General features: G+C 43.4%; 1 protein-coding gene across 7 annotated transcripts in view; it reads right to left on the bottom strand.

The window, feature by feature from the left end:
• RORA (RAR related orphan receptor A) overlaps window positions 1-21,100 on the bottom strand; it is an 816,521-nt gene that overhangs the window by 682,743 nt on the left and 112,678 nt on the right. For 3 of the 7 annotated variants that reach the window (XM_055537762.1, XM_055537760.1, XM_055537761.1), the window contains one exon: window positions 1,692-1,797. The exons of the other annotated variants lie outside the window; for them this stretch is intronic. In XM_055537762.1, coding sequence (XP_055393737.1) covers window positions 1,692-1,716 — 25 coding nt within the window. In that variant the 5' untranslated portion in view covers window positions 1,717-1,797. The remainder of the gene's footprint in view (window positions 1-1,691; window positions 1,798-21,100) is intronic. 7 annotated transcript variants of the gene reach the window in all.

Raw genomic sequence — 21,100 nt, 5'->3', positions numbered from 1 at the left:
GCCCCTACTGTCAAAAGCACGGTTTTGTTTTCTCGCTGGAGGACTGATCCAAATTTTTCTGCTGTGCACCCACCACTTCCTAGCTGTGCTCTTCCATCCCCATGCCAGACTGGTCGTCCTCACAAGCCCCAGCCTGCTCTTCTCCAGTGCCACCTCCTACTCTGAAAGATGCCCCCCACTTTTCCTTCTGTTAATATCAAACAGTCCTTTTACCTTTTCCCTTGCTTGACTACTCTTTCCTCTGTGACAGTATTTTTTTTTTTTTTTTTTTTTACAAAACCAGATTCCTCCCAATAAAGAACTGGGTGCTTTCCTAAAGGGACCACCAGATAAAAGCCCTAGAAAGACATGAAAGGGAAGTCGCTCAGTTGTGTCTGACTCTTCGTGACCCCATGGACTGCAGCCTACCAGGCTTCTCCATCCATGGGATTTTCCAGGCAAGAGTACTGGAGTGGGGTGCCATTGCCTTCTCCGAAAGACACAAACCACACTCCAATTCCTCTATCTCAGAATCAACTTGATCTTTGACTTATAATGTCTCTTAACTTTGAATGTTCAGTTGGGTTAAAGCTTGACAAAAATTATGGCGTGTCTACTGTGTATTTGGCATAGGGTATCAATGATATTTCTATTCAAACACCCTCACATCTTTCTCACTTCTTAGTCCCTGCACTAATTTTAGGTGGATAACTGGAGACAGGGTGCTCTGGAATGGGAGGACGAGGAGAAGCAAACAACGTGCTGGCTAAACACAGGAAGGCAGAATGGGACAGGGGTTGCAGTCCCCAAGGGGGCGGGGACGCATCATCGGGTGGGGAGGACTAGCAATGAGCATGGGGGAAGGGACCGGGGAGCCAGAATCATGATTGCATGGCTTATCAGCTACCGGATAATTGAGAGTTAACTGGATGAGAACTTGAAGCAGGGGAGCTTTTTGCCCACTCCAACCCCTACCCTAGTACATTGAGGGCTGAGAGTAATGACTTCCCCTCACATGATGTCAACCACGGGTTGAAGGCTTTCTCCAAGCCCTCGGAGGCTGGGACACTCAGAAGCAGAGTTCTCCCTCATATCCAGCTGACTTTGCAACACAATGGCAAGACACCCATACCTTCCATGGTGTCCAGCTCTCTCTCCTGCAGGGAGCCTCTGTGGGCCACTGCAGGAGAGCTCGCAGACCTGAAGGCAGTGGGTGCAGAGAGCTCAGGGATCCATTCTAATTCCCATGGCCCTTACACTTTCCTGGCAACTCACCCCCAGAACAGATCCCAAACACTTCGGCCAGCAAAGAACTGGATGAAGGCAACACCATGATCATTTGCATGCTGGGGAGAGGCCGTACCCCATCCCATCCATTTACACGAGCAGAATGTGCCCGGGGACTTGGACCTAAAAAGCCCTCTGCAAGCACCACAAGTTTTACAGAATGAAAGGGGAACAATAACCAACTCAATGAATCCAGAGGGAATAAAAGAGGATTTCTTCCCCTCCCATGTTCACACTATGCCAATTACAAAATAATTCACCAGCTTATTTAATTTCCTTAAAACTCTGAACACCCTGAGTTCATAAAAGTGAACTTCCTTCTGTGCAGGAAGGAAGATGTATCTTATATGAACAAGGCTGCATTTGGGAAGGTGGGAAAAGCCACACCTGTTCTTATCCTCCCCTCCCCCTTTCTCCCCACTCACCTGTCACCTTTCTGTGCTTCTCCATTGCAAAACCGGCATTCCTCTCACGGTTGGCTATGCACAAAATATCCTTCTGTTCTCCTAGTCACATCAAAGCACCTTCACGCTATGCAGACAGGTCATCGAGGGAATGCAGAAAATTAACAAACCCACCTAGGTTATTTCTATTAAAATTAGCCCCTCAGCCTGTAGGTTCTGTCAGTTTCCATAGAACACTAACTCTGACAAGTCTGTTAAAGACTCTTAACCTTTCCAGGTTGTGTCAACAGCTTGCAAACGCAACAGGAGGATGGCACCTCCGCATTCAGTCTTCTCTTTTGAAACAGAGGAAGGATCAGGGTCCAGTCACTAGCAGATTTCACCTTTATCTTCATCCTCCGTCTCCTTGCTCATCACCCACTGCCCCCTACGGGGCATACAACCACCTAACTGGATAAAGACTGATGCCTTACAATTGTCTGTAAGGTCCTGACAGAGGTCTTACTCATCTCTCCCTCCATATCTTATTGCACGCTCCTTTTCACCATACTCAGCCCCACAAAAGGTTGCTCCCTCACTTCTTCAAATAGGTCAAGCTCCATTTGCCCCAGGGCCTTTGCACAAACCAGTCCTCTGCATGGGGCCCTCTTCTCACTTACTTAACCCTTTCTCATCCCTTTGGGTATCAACTCAAAAGTCACTTCCTCAGACCAGGGGACGACTCACATTTACCCTGTCATAGGTTTTAAATATTTAAGGTGTGTTCCATAGCTGGTAACTATACATGGCATTTATAAGATTATTTAAATAAAACTCTATCTTCCCTACCAGAATATAAGTTTCATGAGAGCAGAAACAAAGTACAATGTGCTCTAACACAGAACTTGACATATAGTATGTGCTCAGTAATTATTTTATCATGTTATTCTTACACTTAAAAATTTTCCAGTAGCTCCCATGACATTTCACAAAGTCTGAAGAAATCTCACCAAATCATAGGAATTCAAGTGGATTTCTTATCAATCACTTGAATATCCTTCTCCTGCCAAGGTCATTGTACCTCATCTGAATTGATCTCTTTCTCCCCCTCTGCCTGTTCAAACCTAATCAATCCATAAAAATGTAATTACATAGGAGGCGGTTAACCCAGTGGGAAGAGCATCACTCTGGATTAGAGTCCTAGATTGAAATTCAGCCTTCACTACTTTTTGTGTGACCATGGACATGGCACTTCCATGCCCTGAACTTCTCTCTTATAAAATGGAAAATATAAATGACATTTTTTCAAGCTTTCAACACAGTTCCTGGCACATAATAAATACTATATAACTATCAGTAACCTTATACAATGTGAAAAAAAAGCCTTAGTTTTTCATGTTAGACTGTCATAAGCCAAAGTCCATATGCCTAAAAGTTGACATACTGTAGAAGCAACATGAGTCAAGCTCACACACAAAACTCATTGCCAGGAAAATCAAGAGTTATTGTCACCAGCTGGCATGGAGACCCTCATCACAGGTATATGGGCTCATTTCCACTGAGGTCATACGGAGCCTAGAGGTAGCTGTGCTGTCTGTGGTAGCAAAGCAATTCATGTTACAAAGATTTATTTCCCAAAGTGCCCAACAAAATCCTAGCTTCTATCAAGGCTCAGCAAGGAAATCAAACCAGTCAATCCTAAAGGAAATCGACCCTGGATAGTCATTGGAAGGACTGATGCTGAAGCTGAAGCTCCAATACTTTGGCCACCTGATATGAAGAAATGACTCACTGGAAAAGATCCTGATGCTGAGAAAGATTGAGGGCAGGAGGAGAAGGGAGCAACAGAGGATGAGATGGTTGGATGGCATCACCGACTCAATGGACATGAGTTTCAGCAAGCTTCAGGAGATAGTAGAGGACAGAGGAGCCTGGAGTGCCGCAGTCCATGGGGTTGCAAAGAGTCGGACCCAATGTAGCTACTGACCAACAAGACTTCCCAAGAGCAACTAAAAGCAGAAAGACAGGATAAGGATGGTAAACAACTTTTATAGAAAAGCAGCTATGTGCTAGGTACTTCCTCAGACTCATTTAAGTCTTAATAATCCCAGAAGGTACTGAGTCTTCCTAGAAGACTTGCTCTCCTCCTACACACATCTTCTGAGCATGGTCACTAAACAGCCAGCATTTGTCCACCTTGGCCCTGGCTACATTTATTTCTAACGTGGGCGTGTATTTCCCTGTTTCCAAAATCACTAAAGTAATTACTTGCTGTATCCAATGGGCTGGAATCACCTCTGCTCTGCTTGTTCCTAATACACCCATCAACCAAATCTAAACACACAGGAGACCAGTGATAGGAGCATGAGCTCTTTTTGCATGACTGCCTATTTGAACAAATTCACAAAGGCCTCCAAGTGCCAGTAAGACCATAAGAATATAAAGGTTTAAAAATGATAAGTGGCAGTTTCGCCAATATGTACAGAACTACAGTATTTTTTTAAGTTAGTCCACTATTCTCCATCTCCCCAAAAGTTCTTTGTTCTTTTGCTCTAACAAAATAAATTATTCCTCACCTTGGGCAAGTTGGTAGGAACGTGAGAAAATTATATTAAATCAGACATCCTTGAGATCAAAATAGATTGGAACAGGGGTTCTCTTTGTTTAAAATAGTTCTTCAAAGAGAAAGCAAAAAAGCTTAAGGGAAGAAAAAAGTTGTCAAACACCCTCCAGCACTTTGGAAGCACCTAAGATCTAGGAACAATTGATATGTTAATTAAATTTACTTTTATCTAGGATAGGTGTTTGCTGGTCATGGTCCCATTACCCTGTGGCACTTTTTGGCCTCTTGAATAAAATTTCATTTCTTGAAAGTCATTAGAAAATGCTTCCTTTACTCTATTTCAGAGTGGCTTCCTCTCCCTTAATATACTTTAGTGAGACCTCATCCAACTAGGATGTTAACATTATAAAGTTCATCACCCAAGTTCAGGGAGAACATGCAACCCATTAAGTTCCTCCACCCTTGGCCTTCTGTCCAGATAAGGAACCAATCATCTCAGATAAGAAGAAAGTCAGGCTTTTTCACCATTGAGTGATTAACAATTGTGTTGACTAGCTGCCAGAGTGGGCCCTATCTAGAATTGTAAATATCTAGAGAAGGAAAATCCTTTTCAGCAATAACCCACTTCAGTAATCTATTTCAATCTATTGCAAAGCCTTAACTGCTGAAAATTCTTCCTCATAACCAACATAAATCCCCTGGGACAGTTTAACTCTGATTCTATTCCAGGAAAGATGCCCTTTCCGGGTTCTTGAAACATCTTCCTCGTACTGGTCTTGGTCTCAAACCAATCAGGAAAGAAGGTCAGGCAGACTACGAAACTGAGACCATCAGGAATTGAATGAATCCAAACCTAAAAGTATCCAAGGAGTATCCTGTGGATTGGAAGTCAGTTGATGTTACTTGATTATAAGCTCACATTTTCTTTTCCCTTAAAAAGCTAATGGCATCCATGATGTCATCACTATCAGAATTTTTATTTTCTTCTGGAATAGGGGTTGTTAAAATATGAACTGTGGGCTGAATGCCTGCTTTTATAAATCAAGTTTTCTTGGGACACAGCTGTGCTCATTTGTTCATGTATTATCTATGACTGCTTTCTTGCTACAGTGAAGGACAGAATTGTAACAAAGACCCCACTGCCCACAGATCCCCAAATGTTCACTGTCTGGCTATTTACAGAAAAAGTACGCAGTCCTTTGTTACCATCAAAATGCACAGTTTCAAAATACTAGCCTAAGACCCAAAGAGAAGCCTTTGGCTATCTTAAAAACCAAGGCCAACTGTTGCATTTTGAATGCAACAGTGATAATGATGAAGAACCAACATCATCACCTTGTCATATGATCCAATTTACCATCAGCATCTACAAACCCAGTTCGGCCCCTTTCATTTGACTGTATCTTGTCATAAAATTGGGAATGTACCACTACTGCCACAAAAGCACTGAAGAGCAGCACCATAATAACAGAAATACCCAACCAGAGGCACCACACACATGATACACTATCAGGTGATCAGCATTGAAGCTCCACAAGGGCAGGTCTGCTGGCTCCATTCACTGTAGACTTCTCAGGACTTCAGAACAGTGAGCAGCACATTGTAGTGATCCAGCGAATGTGTGTATGCTCAGCCACTCAGTCACGTCTGACTCTTTGTAACCCCACGGACTATGGCCTGATAGGCTCCTCTGTCCATGGGATTTCCCAGACAAGGATACTGGAGTAGGTTGCCATTTCCTACTCCAGGGATCTTACTGACCCAGAGATCGAACCTGCATCTCTTCCGACTCCTGCAATGTCAGGCAGATTCTTTGCCACTGAGCCACCTACACCTAGGAAGCCACCAGTACCCAACGAATGCTTAAGGAATAAGTGAGAGTTCTCACAAAAATGTCACAGAGCTCATTCTGGCATTAGGCAAAGTGGCCAAGCAGAGACGTGAAACCCCATGGTTTCAATCTCTCGATAGCTCACTGCCTGTGCCAAGATGTGGTTCAATCGGCAAGCCCTCTTCTAGCCCATCTTGTTTTCAATTAAATAAAGACCCCTTGGCAATGGGATAACTAAATCTAACCTGATTAAATGGCAAGCATTTATTGGGGGTTGATTCACTTGGTACTGCATTAGAAACTACAAACCTAAAAAGAAACACAAGATGTTTTTTACCTACAGCACATGCAGAACAATAAAGCTATTAAAAATTTGAACTCTGGGAAAAAACAAACTGCCCAACCTTCCCATCCTGGCTCATCATTCATTTGTTATGGGACTTTGGGCACGTTATCCAACTGCCCAAACCTCTGTTTCTCCATCTATAAATGGGAACAATATCTAACCAAGGGTTGTTGCACAGTTACAGTGCAACACTTACATACTTATATTAATTATATAATTATATATTATATAACTTATATTAATTTTATTAATACTTATATTAATGAGTGGCTTACTATACATTTTTTTCACAGAATTACTTCCTTTTATTCTTCTATTGTCTCCTGGTCTTACTATATTTCTTTGATATTTATTTTCTATGGGAAAATAAGAAACCTGCAACTGAGGCAATTAGTGAGCAATAATTTATGATTCATAATTTTGAAATTCCATGTGTGGGTAGGGTTTATAGTTAGAGAACAGAATCCTTTCTAAGTCCTGGAATGCTCTTTCCCTAACACATCCCTTGGTTAATTTCCACCCATTGTTTAAGTCTGACGTTCAGTGTCATTTCTCTGGAGCAACCTTCCCTGACCAATCCATCCTTCAATTGGACCAGTATCCACCATATGGTACCCTCTCTGCACCCTGCACCTCCTTTCTGTAGAGACACCACTACTGAAAATACTTGTGCAACAGGCTGTCAACGGCATGTATGAAGCTATTGGTTTCTGTGTGAATCGTCTTCACACACAGGAAACCTCCATAAACGTTAGTGGATTGAATGACTGTGTAATATGGAAGCCGAACGAAGCAGAGAGCATTGTGGGCTTGAAGAGTTTGTGGGGAGGTGAAACTGGGGGTAGTTAAGAGAGTAAAATTAAGAAATGAAGAAAGCTGACTGGTTTGCAGGTCTTAAAAAAAAAAAAAACTTAAGGTAAGAAACAACAGCAGTATGTAATTTCTTGAGAAGAATGTATACAAGCTCATGCTCAATCTCACATGTTCCTTTAGGTAGTTAATGGAAGAAACTGAGCTGGGTCTCTTCTTTTGAGACAGAAGTGAGATTTTCAGAGAACATCCATGCCAGCTGATGCACAGTTTCCTTTGCATATCTCTGAAAATTATCAGTGTATTCCTCAAGGAGGGAGAAAACCTTGGGAGGGAGATTTTTCCATTCAACACTGACTTGATCATCGAAGGCAATACTATAATACAAAGTAATTTTTTACTCTGTTAATTCAATATGGTTCTTGAGTTGTGACTATTCATGTGAAGTCTGTTACATATATTAAATATATATATACACACAGAGACATATACACACATATATACACATATATCTAATCTCTTCCTTCTGTTCTCTAATTAGCACTCATTAAAAACTCTGAAATTCTGTCACTAAAGCACAAGGTAAGTGTTCTACTAAGACTCTCATCTATGCCTTGCTTCTCAGGATATTATCAAGTATGTCCATATTCTAGGGAAAGTACAAACCTTATCTCCACTTAGCTATCAGAGATGAAAGATTTTAAAAACTAAGCAAAAAGAATGAGTCTTAATACGCAATGCAAATGAGTGAATTTTATAAAAGGCAAAGATAAAAAAATTATAATCCCTTTGGCATGTCATTAAGCAAATTCTTCCTGAGGATTATGAGTTTTAAAAATGCTCTGAACAATCCATTCATTCATTCAACTAATATATGTTGTGAATTCATTTATTCATTCATTCAATTCAACTAATTTACCAAGCACCCTTTATGGACAGTACTGCTGGGTGTGGGAGGTTGGGGTCACTGGATTCAATGTGTAGCTGAGTAACGAGCACCAATAGAGCCAGAGATGACGTCACCCTTCACTTTTCAGAGCACTTGTGTACCAGGAACCACATAGGTCCTCAACCTGGCCATTACCAGTCTGGAGCAGGAAAAGTACAAAAACTGAGAGTAAGCCTTTATAACCTTTCACATAGATTTGACAGTGTAATTTTACCTCTGGTAACTCTAATAGTTAACGAGGACTGGTGTTTTTTTAATTGTCTTTGTTTTTAATTTTATCCTATTAAAGTTATCAATCCACTATAAACTGAAGGCAAAGAGAGACCGAGAACCTTGCTTGAGGGAAGGAAAACTGGCATAGAACCCAGGAGAAAGAGAAAACAGGACAGAGAGTGAGCAAGAAAGCTGGAACAAGGAAACAATGAGCAGTCCTTAAAGGCTTCCTGGAGAAGGTGGCATTTGAGGAAAGTCTGACAAAACAGGGCAGACCTGGGAGAAAAGACCTTTTGAGGCAAAGTGAAAGGTTGAGGTTCAGAAGTACAGGGTTTTTATAGGGTACAGCAAGTACCGAAGCCTCTGTAAAGCAAAGAGGAGAATAATAACTATAATCATGGCAAATATTGGGAATTATCTTCTTTGTTCCTTCCAATAACCCCCAGGGACACTGACTTGTGAAAATGGTTCTCAGATAGATGGAGGAGGCAAGGGTGCACCCTGGGCAGGCAGGAGACTGATGCCACTCAGGGACGGATGGACCCCAAGTCTGTGCCTCCCACTGGATGAGGGAGGGTGGGGCCTCCCTGGGACTGAGTCGGGTTAGTCAATAATCTCTTCAGATGAAGGACAGAAAGTTATCCTGGGGGTTCTTTTGAAAGGGTAAGGTGAGCCCAGGAATGAATGAACAGATGAGCAACAAACATGGGTTTCTCCAGGTCTAGAAAGATTCCCACTGCAGTCTACCTCTTCTTAGTGACCTGCTGAAACCTCCAGTGAGCTGGCTGCATCTGGCTCCTGCTCGAGTAGCCACCTCGTGCTGGTGAGATGTTGTGCCAACAGCTATTTAAACATAGATATTCATCTAATCTTAAAATATGCATACTCTGCTATCTACTAGTTGGGCTTCCCTGGTGGCACAGTGGTAAAGAATCTGCCTGCCAATGCAGGAGACCTGGTTCAAACCCTGGGTCAGAAGATCCCCTGGAGAAGGAAATGGCAACCCACTCCAATATTCTTGCCTGGGAAATCCCATGGACAGAGGAGCCTGGAGAGCTACAGTCCATGGGGTCGCAAAGAATCGGACACAACTTAGCAATTGAACAAATACAGCAACCTACCAGTTAGTACAGAAATGCTGCACTTGCTTTTATTTAAGTGTGATGTGATGTGTACAGATGATCTGATCTTAAGCCCGATGGCCTCCCAAGAGGCAAGAAGAGATCCCGGCACAGCAGGTAAGGACCAGGAGATGGATGGAGGCCCTGATTTCTGGATTCAAGATGTGGACTTGGAGCCTGAAGATTGGAAGGAGTTAATGCAGAGCATAAAAATCCTATGGGTAGCTCTTTGCTTCCACAAAGAACATTCTTTGGCACAATAGAACAATACTGTGAAAATGACCAAGCTACTCATGTGGCCCTAGGTCACAGTCCTCTTGGGGAAAAAAAGCTGGGCTGAAACAACACAGTCAGCTCTTCCTAAAACAGGTTCCTATAATGCCCAGACATTCCCAAGTCTGCACTTTGCAGGCAGAGCCTTAAAATGTCTAGCTAGGGAATTCTTGAGTCTGCTTTAAAATTTTATATATATTAAAATACTGAACATAATATTTAAAATTTATAATGTCAAAATATCCACACATATATATATTCATATATATACACATATATACACCTCCACCTTTTCTTGAGACCCTGCACGTAAGATCTCGTCCACTTACCAATGTGGGAGACACTTCAGCAACTTTTAAGATGTCAAGCACCATAAAATCAAAGTCCCTGTTATTGTGGTAAATTGGCCTTCATTGCCAAAGCAAAACTAGAGACAGAGTTAACCGTTGTAGCCACGAATAGCTGTTCTTGAACAGCCAAGAATCATGATTTTCAATGTTTTTCCATCCAAAAGAGGGGAACATTACTCACTAGGGCCTGAAACCGTTTCCTGCCCCATGAACCTAAATTCCTACGCTAGCAAGATGGTCTCCAAAGAAGCCCTTAAAACAGAAATGTCACTCCACAGAGTTCTCGTTGCGGCCAACACAGCTCTAGGTTTAAACTTGACTGCAGAGACTGAAAATCTGTCTCACCACAGAAGCAATGAGAGACCTTTATTTTTTGAAACGCCTGGAGACTGAAGTCATTGTTCTGCCTCTTCAATGTCACCACTTCCCAAAACCCAAGTGAACTCTGGAGAACGTGACAAAGACCTGAGATTTCAGTTTTATCCCATGGCTGGCATGTATTTCCAAATTCATTTAGTGCTCAGGTAAGACTCAGCTTTAAAAACATGGTGAGGATAAAGATTAGATAGTTGACTCCACCGGCGTCTGTGTCATAGGAGGGGGACAACACTATTAATGAGATTTTCAGCAGAAAAATGTACTGCTGTTAGGCAGGGTTCTCCAATTTCTTTACTACAGCCATATTTACTATAATGGCTGTTGCCGTGATTAAAAAAAAAAAATGTCATTAATGCATATCTCTAACACCTGAAAGAACTTACTGGTGATTCCTCCAGGAAAAATTCTCTAGAATGCTATACCTAAAAAAGGGTCGAATAGGTGCTGGTCCATGACCCACCCCTCCCCCACTCCCCAGGAGGAAGTTGGTTATATAAATAAATGGATTTTCTGTGAGGACAACTATCCCTACACCTTGCTCTAGTTACAGCAATTAGCCTAAGCAGGCTTTGTTATTACTTAGTCGCTAAGTCATGTCCAACTCTTTTGCGACCCCATGTGCCATAAACTGCTAGACTCTGCCCATGGGCTTGTCCAGGCAAGAACACTGGAGTGGGCTGCCATTTCCTCCTCCAAGGGATCTTCCTGACCCAGGGACTGAACCCGTGTTTCCTGCATTGGCAGGCTGATTCTTTATCACTGAGCCACTGGAGAAGCCCACTTAGCAGGTTCACCCCTTCTGACTTATAGTCCTGGCCAATGTATGTCCACCAGGACATGGCCACAGACAACCCCCCAGGGTCTCTGGACATTGGCTTTTTTCCCAAAGGGTGTGAGGACGCCTTCGTGACATCAAAATATGATGTTAACTTCCAAATCATTAAAGTTATTATTTTAGCCCATTAATTGAGAATGCTCATAAATTATTTAGCCATGCTTCAAATATTTATAAATTGCAAGGCCGTCTACATTTATTTCCCAAAGAAGACTATAGAAGATGTGTGTGCAGTGAGTGGGGAGGTGCTGTTTGGTGGTGGGAGGTATCCAGATTCCCACATCCCTGGTGAAGACTCTGAGGTCCATGGGAATCCAGCACCCACAGGTTTGGCATCTCGGGTTTGGCTGCATGAAGACACTGCTCCCTTTCATATCTCCAGAGTACAGCAAGGAGCTGGCTTTCAAGTCTTTTAATTTTGCCCCTTTAACTGGGATGCGCTCCACTATGAAGGCTTTGTAACGGATATTCCAACGAAATGCAAATATGAGCCACATTCAAGGGCGCCATTTAAAATGAAAACCCACACAAGATCTCTAGGCAAACCACTGGCTTTAAAGGGAGCCTGGCTGACTTGAAATGCAGGACACTTGATCCTGGACGCACTGCACCACCCGGCTTCCTGCCATGGCTCTGCTGGTTCTGACCATGGAATTTCCAAAACAGACACCCTCCAACAAAGCCAAGAGCACATTTCTGTGGCTACAGAGTGAAGTGAGGTTTCTCTTTATTAGAGAGAGATGGCATTGCTACATGCATGGACTAGTTTTCCCTCAGAGGGTACCAGTCTCAGCAAGCCAGCCTCCCAAGAGAAGTGCAACAGGAAGAGAAATACCACATGATTCAGGCGCCACATGGTTTGGGAGGCAAGTGGGCTCCCAAGAACCCTGGGAAGGAAGAAGCAATTTCAGCACCACAACTTTTCTGGAGCCAAAGGAACATGGACTCAGAACTGAACGATGCAGTGATTATTCCACAAGGACCACCCGCAAAGCAAAAAGACATGAAGTTATCAATGAGGGGGCTTCCTTGATGGGGGAATCATGAGCTCACTTCTGTGATGGCAGAGAAGAAAGCTACTTGGGGAGGGTGAAGAAGAGTGAGCCATGTGTAGGTAAACTGGTTCAGTGGCTCAGTGTAAAATACAGACCTACCACTAGTGAAAAGCCTCTGTAGGCAACCCACTGCTGGTCCTGCAACACTTTCTTGAAAACACTGTCTTGATGGAGAATGAACCATTTTAGCAGTAAATGGGCCAGATAAATTGGAAAGGCAAGATGACTAGGGATAAGTCTGTAGTCATCACTCAAGTGTGATACAAGATGGCTTTGGAATGAAGATGGTGGATATAGAAATGTGAATTAATATGGAACCCCAGAGAGAGGCCTTCCCCCTCCAAGCAAGACATCAGACTTACTACCCAACTGTGGATCTGACTGTAACATTTTAGGTGGAGACACTACAGGATAGGGGTTGGCCATATGCACCACTGGCCTAAAGAAAAGAAAATTCTAGGATAACCACAGAATAAAAGGATCCCCATTTTGTCTCTTCTCTTGAAACCTTCCCAGCACCAGCACCATCCCTGAACACCCTATTCTTAGATACCCCACGCCAAGTGGGGTATCACCATTCCTTAGACGTGAACTGATAACGATGATGCAGTAAAACAGAGAAGCCACCCGGCTGATGACAAGCATCACTGCAATGTGACCTCTCCGGCTGGAGGGAAGTAAAGCTCAAACAAAGCACTCAGTTTGTGAAGGAGGCCATGAAGGCCCGTGAGGATACAGTCTCCCTGGGGAACTGAGAACTGGGCTCTGTGGTGCTGGGTGAGCCCCGTTGTGGCCTCTGCCACTGTCACACCGGATAAAGCTGAAAGAATGATTTTTCTGAGCCTCGAGATTCTGTATTTGTAAACAGAAGAGATATAACTAAATGGCTCCTAGGTCCCTGGGAGCACTAAATTCTCGTGTGATCAGTGCTTCTGAAATTGGGCTGTGTCCAGGTGGAGAAGTTCATTTACCCCCTATCTGGCTTACGCTCACAAAAGGGAGTGATTTCTTCCCTCTGAGGCTCTCATCTTGCCCATTATTCAGAGTGAGCTGCCTCCTGGAGTGCTGTCAAAATACATCAGCTTCAAAGACAAACACACACCTTTCAATCCAAGGCCAAGATAGTTTACTGTATAATTTATGATAATGTTAAGTCTGCTTCTCATAAATGTTAATGGTTCTACTTTTTCCCTTCATAGATGGGTAATTCTTAGAAAAGCAGCTGGATGCTAAAAGTTACATTTTTTTTTTTTTTAAACAACATAACTGCCTCAGCCAACAAATCGGATTAAAACAAAATCAAACCCCACTAGGTTGCAGGCACAAAGACTGTTAATGGCAGTAAGTAAATCCAAAATGAAACCATTCAAAGTTCTGTTCTCCTGAGCATCTACCATGATTTTGTTAAGTTCATAGTCACACACCTTTCTCCATGTTAGTGTGTAAATACTAACAGAGAAAGAGTTCATTATCTTACTCCACGTTCTTTCTATTCCTATCAGTTGCTGAATTTGTTGTACATCAGTCTAACATGTCTAATACGTCTGAGTGCCACCAGAGTAAATTCTTTCCTGCTAAAAATATTTTGCCATCCAGTCTTCAACCTTTTCTCATTTATAGAATTAGCAAACTTTAATTTGAAGTAGAAATGCCATCCCTTCATGGTTCATACCCTATAGAATTGCTTTGACTGTTAAGTGTGTTTGAGGAAGGTTCTCTCAGACATTAGGAAGATGGATTTTGAAATCACTCGAATCTTTCAAACTCATTTTCTGACAAAAGAGTCAATTTCAGTTTAGCTACTGAAGGTGAGGCTTTTGAAATTCCAAATTTTGAACCATCAAAATAAGACTGTAAGTCTTCTAAATTACTGATTCTACAAAATACAACAATACACAAATTATAACCAAAAAAAGTTTTCAAAATTCCACACTAAAACACCCACAAAATCATATGAAAGAAAGAAGTTAAATGTCTTCAAATTGCTTGGTCTCAGGATACCAAGGTTCTCGTTTCTCTTCCACTTGATAACTCTGTAACATTATTCATTTATTCTTTCTTTCATTATTTCATTCAACTAAGACATACTAAATTTGACAGCAAGATCCTGCTCTGGACATTGGTTATAAAGAGATGACAAAAGATAGTCTCTGCTTTCAAAGAGCCCACATTCTGGGGGAGAAAGAGACATACAAACAGATAATGCTGCAATGTGGTGGGTATGTTGATCAAGACCTGCAGAGAGTATAAGGAAGAAAAGTGGGTGGTGATGAGGGCAGAATGTCAGGGTTACAGGGTGTTTTAAAGAAGGGGATGCCTCCATGGAGCCTTAAGATCTGCCCTGTCTTGGCTTCCCAGGTCAGTTGTGAGGCTCTTGTAAGATAAAGCCTGGGAAAGGGCCTTGTGAACTAAAGCACAAAAGAGCAAGACTGGGATTATTTTCCATGGTGAGAAACAGCGAGCAGCAGCATAATGAATGAGTTCTTTGGCATCTCTGGCTGTTAAGGACAACATCCAAACATGATTTGCAAGAGGGTTTTTAAAAATCCAGTTTCAGCCAATTTTCTCAATTTTACCTGTATTTAGAGAGGACTTAAAATGAAAGGACTATACATCTCCATTTTACAGATGAAGAAATTTCGGCAAAGAGCCCCAAGAACTGGGGAAGACTACAAAGGAAAATAGGTCCAAGAGCCACTCAGGCCCAGGGGGTGGTGATGGTAGGAGATGCTATTTTCCTTAAATCATATTCCTTTTTTAGAAGATTTTTTTTTTTTTTGAATGTAGACCAGACCATTTTTAAAGTCTTAATTAAATTTGATACAATATCGCCTCTGTTTTACGTTTCTGTTTTTTGGCCCTGACGCATGTGGAATCTTAGCTACCCAACCTTGGTTCAAACCCACACTCCCTGCATTAGAAGGCGAAGCCTTAACCACTGGACTATCAGGGAAGTCCCTTAAATAACATATTCTTCTCAAGGATGACACTCCTGCTAAAAATGGGAAGAGTGATTTTTTTTTTTTTTTTTGGTTCATAAAAACACATCAGAAAGTAAACAACATCCACATTATAAACATCCCAAATACCTATGAAACACTTTTCTCCACCTCTTTCCAAGGCAGACAGAACACAGCAGGTGTTAAGACTCAGTTCATCTTTCACTTGATATGAAGGTGGCCCTGACAAGCTTGTCATAAGTGCCCCTGATATGGATTTGAAATACAAGAGGAAATAAAATGAAAAGAAAGAAGGAATCTGGGAGGGTTGGGATTCTTGGAAGACACTGTAAAGACAAGATATCCACACGAACTGGGGAGATTCAGTGAATACAGAAGGAAGGGCACCCACTGGGCAGAATGAACCAAAGCACAGGGACCAGCAATGGCCTCGTCCAGGGACAAGACAGCTCCCAGAGAGGTCGTCAGGAGTCGCCCGTGACCAGGGCTTGCCCCATTGCTGCTTCCACAAAGAAGAATTAGACTTAACTGCCCCTGTTCCCTGGAGAAGGCAGTGGCACCCCACTCCAGTACTCTTGCCTGGAAAATCCCATGGATGGAGGAGCCTGGTAGGCTGCAGTCCATGGGGTCGCTAAGAGTCGGGCACGACTGAGCAACTTCACTTTCACTTTTCACTTTCATGCATTGGAGAAGGAAATGGCAACCCACTCTTGCCTGGAGAATCCCAGGGACAGAGGAGCCTAGTGGGCTGCCGTCTATGGGGTCTCACAGAGTCGGACACAACAAGCGACTTAGCAGCCCCTGTTCCCTGAACCCCCTCCATCACAGCTAATTCTCGTGTTGAGAAGCGAATGGCCAGGTTGATAAGAGAGTACCAGAGTTGACACATGTATTCCACGCATGCTCCGTTGTGCTTGCCCTGGGGAGATGAAGAGCCAGAGCAATCCAGTCTTTGTGCTAAAGGAGCTCCTAGCTCCCCACGCCACCCACGGGCTCAGGAGCACATAGTGCTCGGGGCAACAAAGGAGGAGGGTGTGGTTGCTGGGGGCACCCAGAAGGGGAAGAATAAGAGCTTTGTGAAACAGATGATGAGAGGAAAGAGCCTGGGCCCAGGGGTGTGAAAACACACAGGGCATTTTGAGGAGGGAGGAAAAGCTAGTGTCAGATCCAGTGTGGGTGGCCATCTGCTTGGGCTGTGGTTCTCAGCCCTGACTGCCCATTAGACTTAACAGGAGAAAAAAATACAGATGTCAAATGTCCAATGTGGTGTTATGGGTGGTAGCACATGGCTGTGTTCCTATGTGAAAATTCAAACCATACCCTAAAGATTTGTATACTATACTGTCTTAAATCACACCTCCCTAAACAATTAAAATCCCCAGGTCCCATTTCAGACCAATGAAATCACAACGGAATATGCAAAAGCAGGACTGAAGATCCTTGTCCTGGGGGAGAATTTTTTTTTTTTTCCCTAAGTCCCCTCATTTTAAGGTCACAAATGTTTTTTAACAGGAATTAAAAAGTTATATTCCACTATCTGCTAGGGAGAAATTAACAAAAATAAAATGTATTGAGGGTCCTTTCAGTGATCTTTTTTAAACAAGCATTAGCTTCAATCCTTTCACACCACCTTGTAAAATAAATAGGTTGAGTCCCCTTTTACAGATGAGCAAACTGAGGCTCAGAGAAGTTACTCTCTTATCAAAGGGCACACAGCCATTAAGCGGCAGAATCGGGGGCTCTGTGTTGTGCAGGGATGAGTAATTTTTCTCAAGGATCCATGCATCTTTTCTGAAGGGAATTTAGTAAATACCATCAAATGACATACACATCAAATGACAGGGAGCCCACCACCTTCTCTGACTCCAGCTCTAAAAACTTCTTAAAACAGGAGCTTTTTGCTGCTTATAGGAATTATTTCTGCAAACCAGTAAATCTGAAGTCAGCAATGCTTAAATTGCTCCTTGAAGCCCGTAGCCACTTGCATGCCTCTTTGTCTTTGGTCGGGGGGTGGGGGTGGTCTCATCTCGGCAATTCATTTCAGCTTCAGTCTATACCAGAATCTCCAATCTGTCATGCCAAGAGCAAGAAGAAATACCCTCCTAACAAGACTCTGGGCAACACTAGGGCTGCCTGCAATCTAGACTTTCAAAGAGTCATATTCTGCAAGAGCAGCTAACGAAGCTCACAGGAACAGGAAAAACTGCACAAAAGCAGAAAATGACAATTTAGAACGTACACCCATGGAGTGATGGCATTATGGAAATCCTCAAAGCCCCTAGCAATGTAGCTGTCAAAAGGAAAAAAAAAAGACTTCTTATACCCACACGAAGGCCCAAGTTATAATAAGGATCCATACACATACCACAGGTTATGAGCATTTACTGCAGCATTTAAAGTGATAACAGTGCAATATTACCTAGTGTATATGAAATCCTGGACAATATAAGACAGGTTGCTTAAGCATAAAGGCTCACAGAGTCTGGAAACACCAGGGAAATAAGAAGCACATGCAAGAGAAAAAATATTCACTTGTTATTTCTGGACCACTTTTCCTGGTGCTTGCAGGAGAGTAAACAGTGTTTCCAGATGACATCTCAGTAGTTCCCTGCATTCACACAACGTCCTTCTTTCCCAAGCCCAGCTCTGCTGTTTGAGCTGCAATGTTCTGGCTGCCTTCATTCCATCTTATTCCTTCACTTCCCATTCTATTTCTACAGTTTCGCAATGGATAACAGAGACAGGGAGGAGGGGCATCAAGAACTAAGAGGCACTTGAAAAAGGACACGTGTGGAAACCTACACACCCACCATCTCCGTAGAATCCAGACATAAGGACTATATAGAGAAAGTTAGAACATACGAAAAAGCGTCCATTCCAAACTCCTGACTTTAAAACTGAGGAAACCAGGCTCAGGGCAGTGGGATGAGTTGCCTGAGATTACAAAACTGGCTTCCTGGCCAGAACTGGATCTAACAAAGTCATAATTTACACTTTCCATGTGGTTCTATCCTTCCCAGCTATCTTATAAATAAGGGTACTGAGGGTATCCCTCACACAGACAGTGTGACTTTTTTTCTAAGCTAGTCAGGGGTGGATCTTAAAGCCAGGTGTCTGGAATCCTCCTCTGGTATCCAGAAAAGGACTTATGTTAGGTGTGTGGCTGGCAGGCAGACGTCTCTACCTGTACCAGGCTTCATTAGTCCGATTCATCCCAAGTGGAACTAAGGCATCCCTCTCTGTCCACATCTCGACTAAGGGAGACCACATTACTGTGTAAAATATATTCGGGTTGCTTAAGGCACATGCTGTACTGAGAAAACTGAGACAAAAGGCTAAGGGTGTTTGGGCAGAGGCAAGAAGCTGTATTACAAAGGTACATCACTTTCATATTCATTTGCACATTTTTCCTCATAAGAAAATTAGGCTTTAATGTAACCTCAATTTCAACCTTGTTGCTTTATTGCCTAAAGCCCATTAGAGAGCTATTTCCCAGGGCCAGGAACTTACGATTGAAGGTCAGGAGGCTGGAGTTTTAATCGACTCATGATGAAACTTCTTTCCCGGGGCTCCACTCCACTGTCTGGCTTTGCTTTACTATGGGGGAGGCAGGGTGCATCCTATATAGGTAGTGATAAGTTTTCCTAATACACCAAAGGCTCAGTTAACTGCCTGTGTGGGTGTGCGCATGCATGCGCTGGGCAGTGGGGGACAGGGCTTCTAACGACTCACTGACAAGTATGCCTCAAAACTTGGAGAAGGAAATGGCAACCCACTCCAGTGTTCTTGCCTGGAGAATCCCAGGGACCAGGGAGCCTCGTGGGCTGCCGTCTATGGGGTCACATAGAGTCGGACACGACTGAAGCGACTTAGCAGCAGCAGGCGCCACCTTGTCTGTGTCTTCTTCCTCCTCTCCCTTCCCCTGAGGTAGACTGGTGTGTCTAATCCACTTTAGGATATAGATGAAGAGACTCTGAAGAGTTTCCTATGGCTCAAAACAGCAGATTCCCACTCTGCCCCCCAAATTCCTCAGACAAATAAAACTATCTACAGATTAGGAATGTTCTTGTCCCCTGGCTCTTAAAACTTGGATCGGTATGGAAAGGACCTAGGTGATCTTTAAAAATTGCTGATCCTTCAGCTCCCCTAGTCCCTCCTGATTGGTCAGGGGTGCAGCATAAAGCAATGGAATTTTTTAACCACCCCTTCCCCTCCTCCCAGGGTAACTGTAATAAGCAGGCAAGTTTGAGGAGCACTACTCTGGCCTGGGGGCTTCCAAGGTGGCGCTAGTGGTAAAGAACCCACCTGCCAATGCAGGAGACCTAAGAGAAGCTGCTTCGATCCCTGGGTCGGGAAGATCCTCTGGAGAGGAGAATGGCAACCTGCTCCAGTATTCTTGCCTAGAGAATTCCATGGACAGAGGAGCCCGGTGGGCTGCAGTCCATGGGGTTGCACAGAGTCAGACATGACTGAAGCGACTTAGCATGCACCCACTCTCTGGCCTAGGTGAGACTTTGAAGCATGCCTCTGACATCAAATGTTCCCTACCCCCCGCCCACCCCTACCCAAGAAGAGGGAAAGCTGTCTACACCCTCCATGCCCAGGCCAACCTTTCCAGCCACTTGCCATCTCCAGGTAGGATGCTGGGGAGAAGACAGGGACAATTCACTGACTGCTTCTGAGTCCTTTAAGTTTCTTTTTCTACTAAATAAAATGCTTATCAGGCCTCAGACTTCCTTAAGTACACATGAACAGCCCTTGGCAGCCCATGCAAGGTTCCTTACCCCTCAGCAGCCAGGACCACGTGGGCTCTGCTGATTCCCTTCAAAGCACATTTCCCTCCCTGCTCCCCAAGGCCAGGCTCCCACCTCTTGGCCAATTATGCAGCCTGGCAACCCCCACCATTAAGGTATCAGCTTCTTTTCCTTAAAGGCATTCCCTTATCAGGGCTCAGAGATAATGCCAACACTAGGAAAATACTATTTTTATATTCCAGTGGGTACAGCTTATAATAATTCATGCTGGTAGGTTTTGTTTCCCATATATGCGGATCCTGACTGCAGTCTACCTCCAGGCAGGAACAAAATGCATGCACGTTGGAGGCAGTGGGGGAAGGCTCTTGCCTGTCTCAAATGCCGATTCAGCACACTCTCTGCCCCCTGAAGAGTGAAGGGTGGAGGGGCTGCACACGTCCAGCTTTTCATAAAGCAACTCAGCAAGACTAACAGCAGAAGGCCAAACTTGAACATGGCTTTCTAGCCAGAGAATCACAAAAGGAAAAAATCTTGGAGTTCCTGATACAGGTCACTACAAGTGACCTATTCTCTGCATTTATTCAACCAGTTTTTAACTTTCTTTAAAAAAAAAAAAAATTCAGCATCACTCTTCCCTAATTATTTTCAAATCTGGCCTAGAAGTAATAAAAAAATCAGTCATAACCCAGGTGCTGCAGTGAATGAGCCTCAGAACTCTGAAGAACAAGGTATGCCTCTCTAGGCCTCAGTTTCCCCATCTGATAAGGAGATCACACTTCACCAGGTGACTGCTAATCTTTCACACTGACCTCACAGGACTCTGAGACTGTAATCCCTTTCTATTCCATTATCATCTTTAGGTCTTCTTTCCAGCATCTAATCTACAGCAGGAGCTGACACTGTTATCTTTCCTTGTACAGTCCACCCCAGTCCACCTCTAAAAGGGTGTGTTTGGGTTGGCAGAGGAGTTGTGTGCATGCTCAGTCGCTCAGTGGTGTCCGGCTCTGCAACTC

Source organism: Bubalus kerabau, chromosome 10 (assembly GCF_029407905.1).
Source record: "Bubalus kerabau isolate K-KA32 ecotype Philippines breed swamp buffalo chromosome 10, PCC_UOA_SB_1v2, whole genome shotgun sequence".
NCBI classification, from domain to species: Eukaryota; Metazoa; Chordata; class Mammalia; order Artiodactyla; family Bovidae; genus Bubalus; species Bubalus kerabau.
Note: the sequence above shows the minus strand (reverse complement) of the source record. Positions and strands in the feature narration are given on the sequence as shown.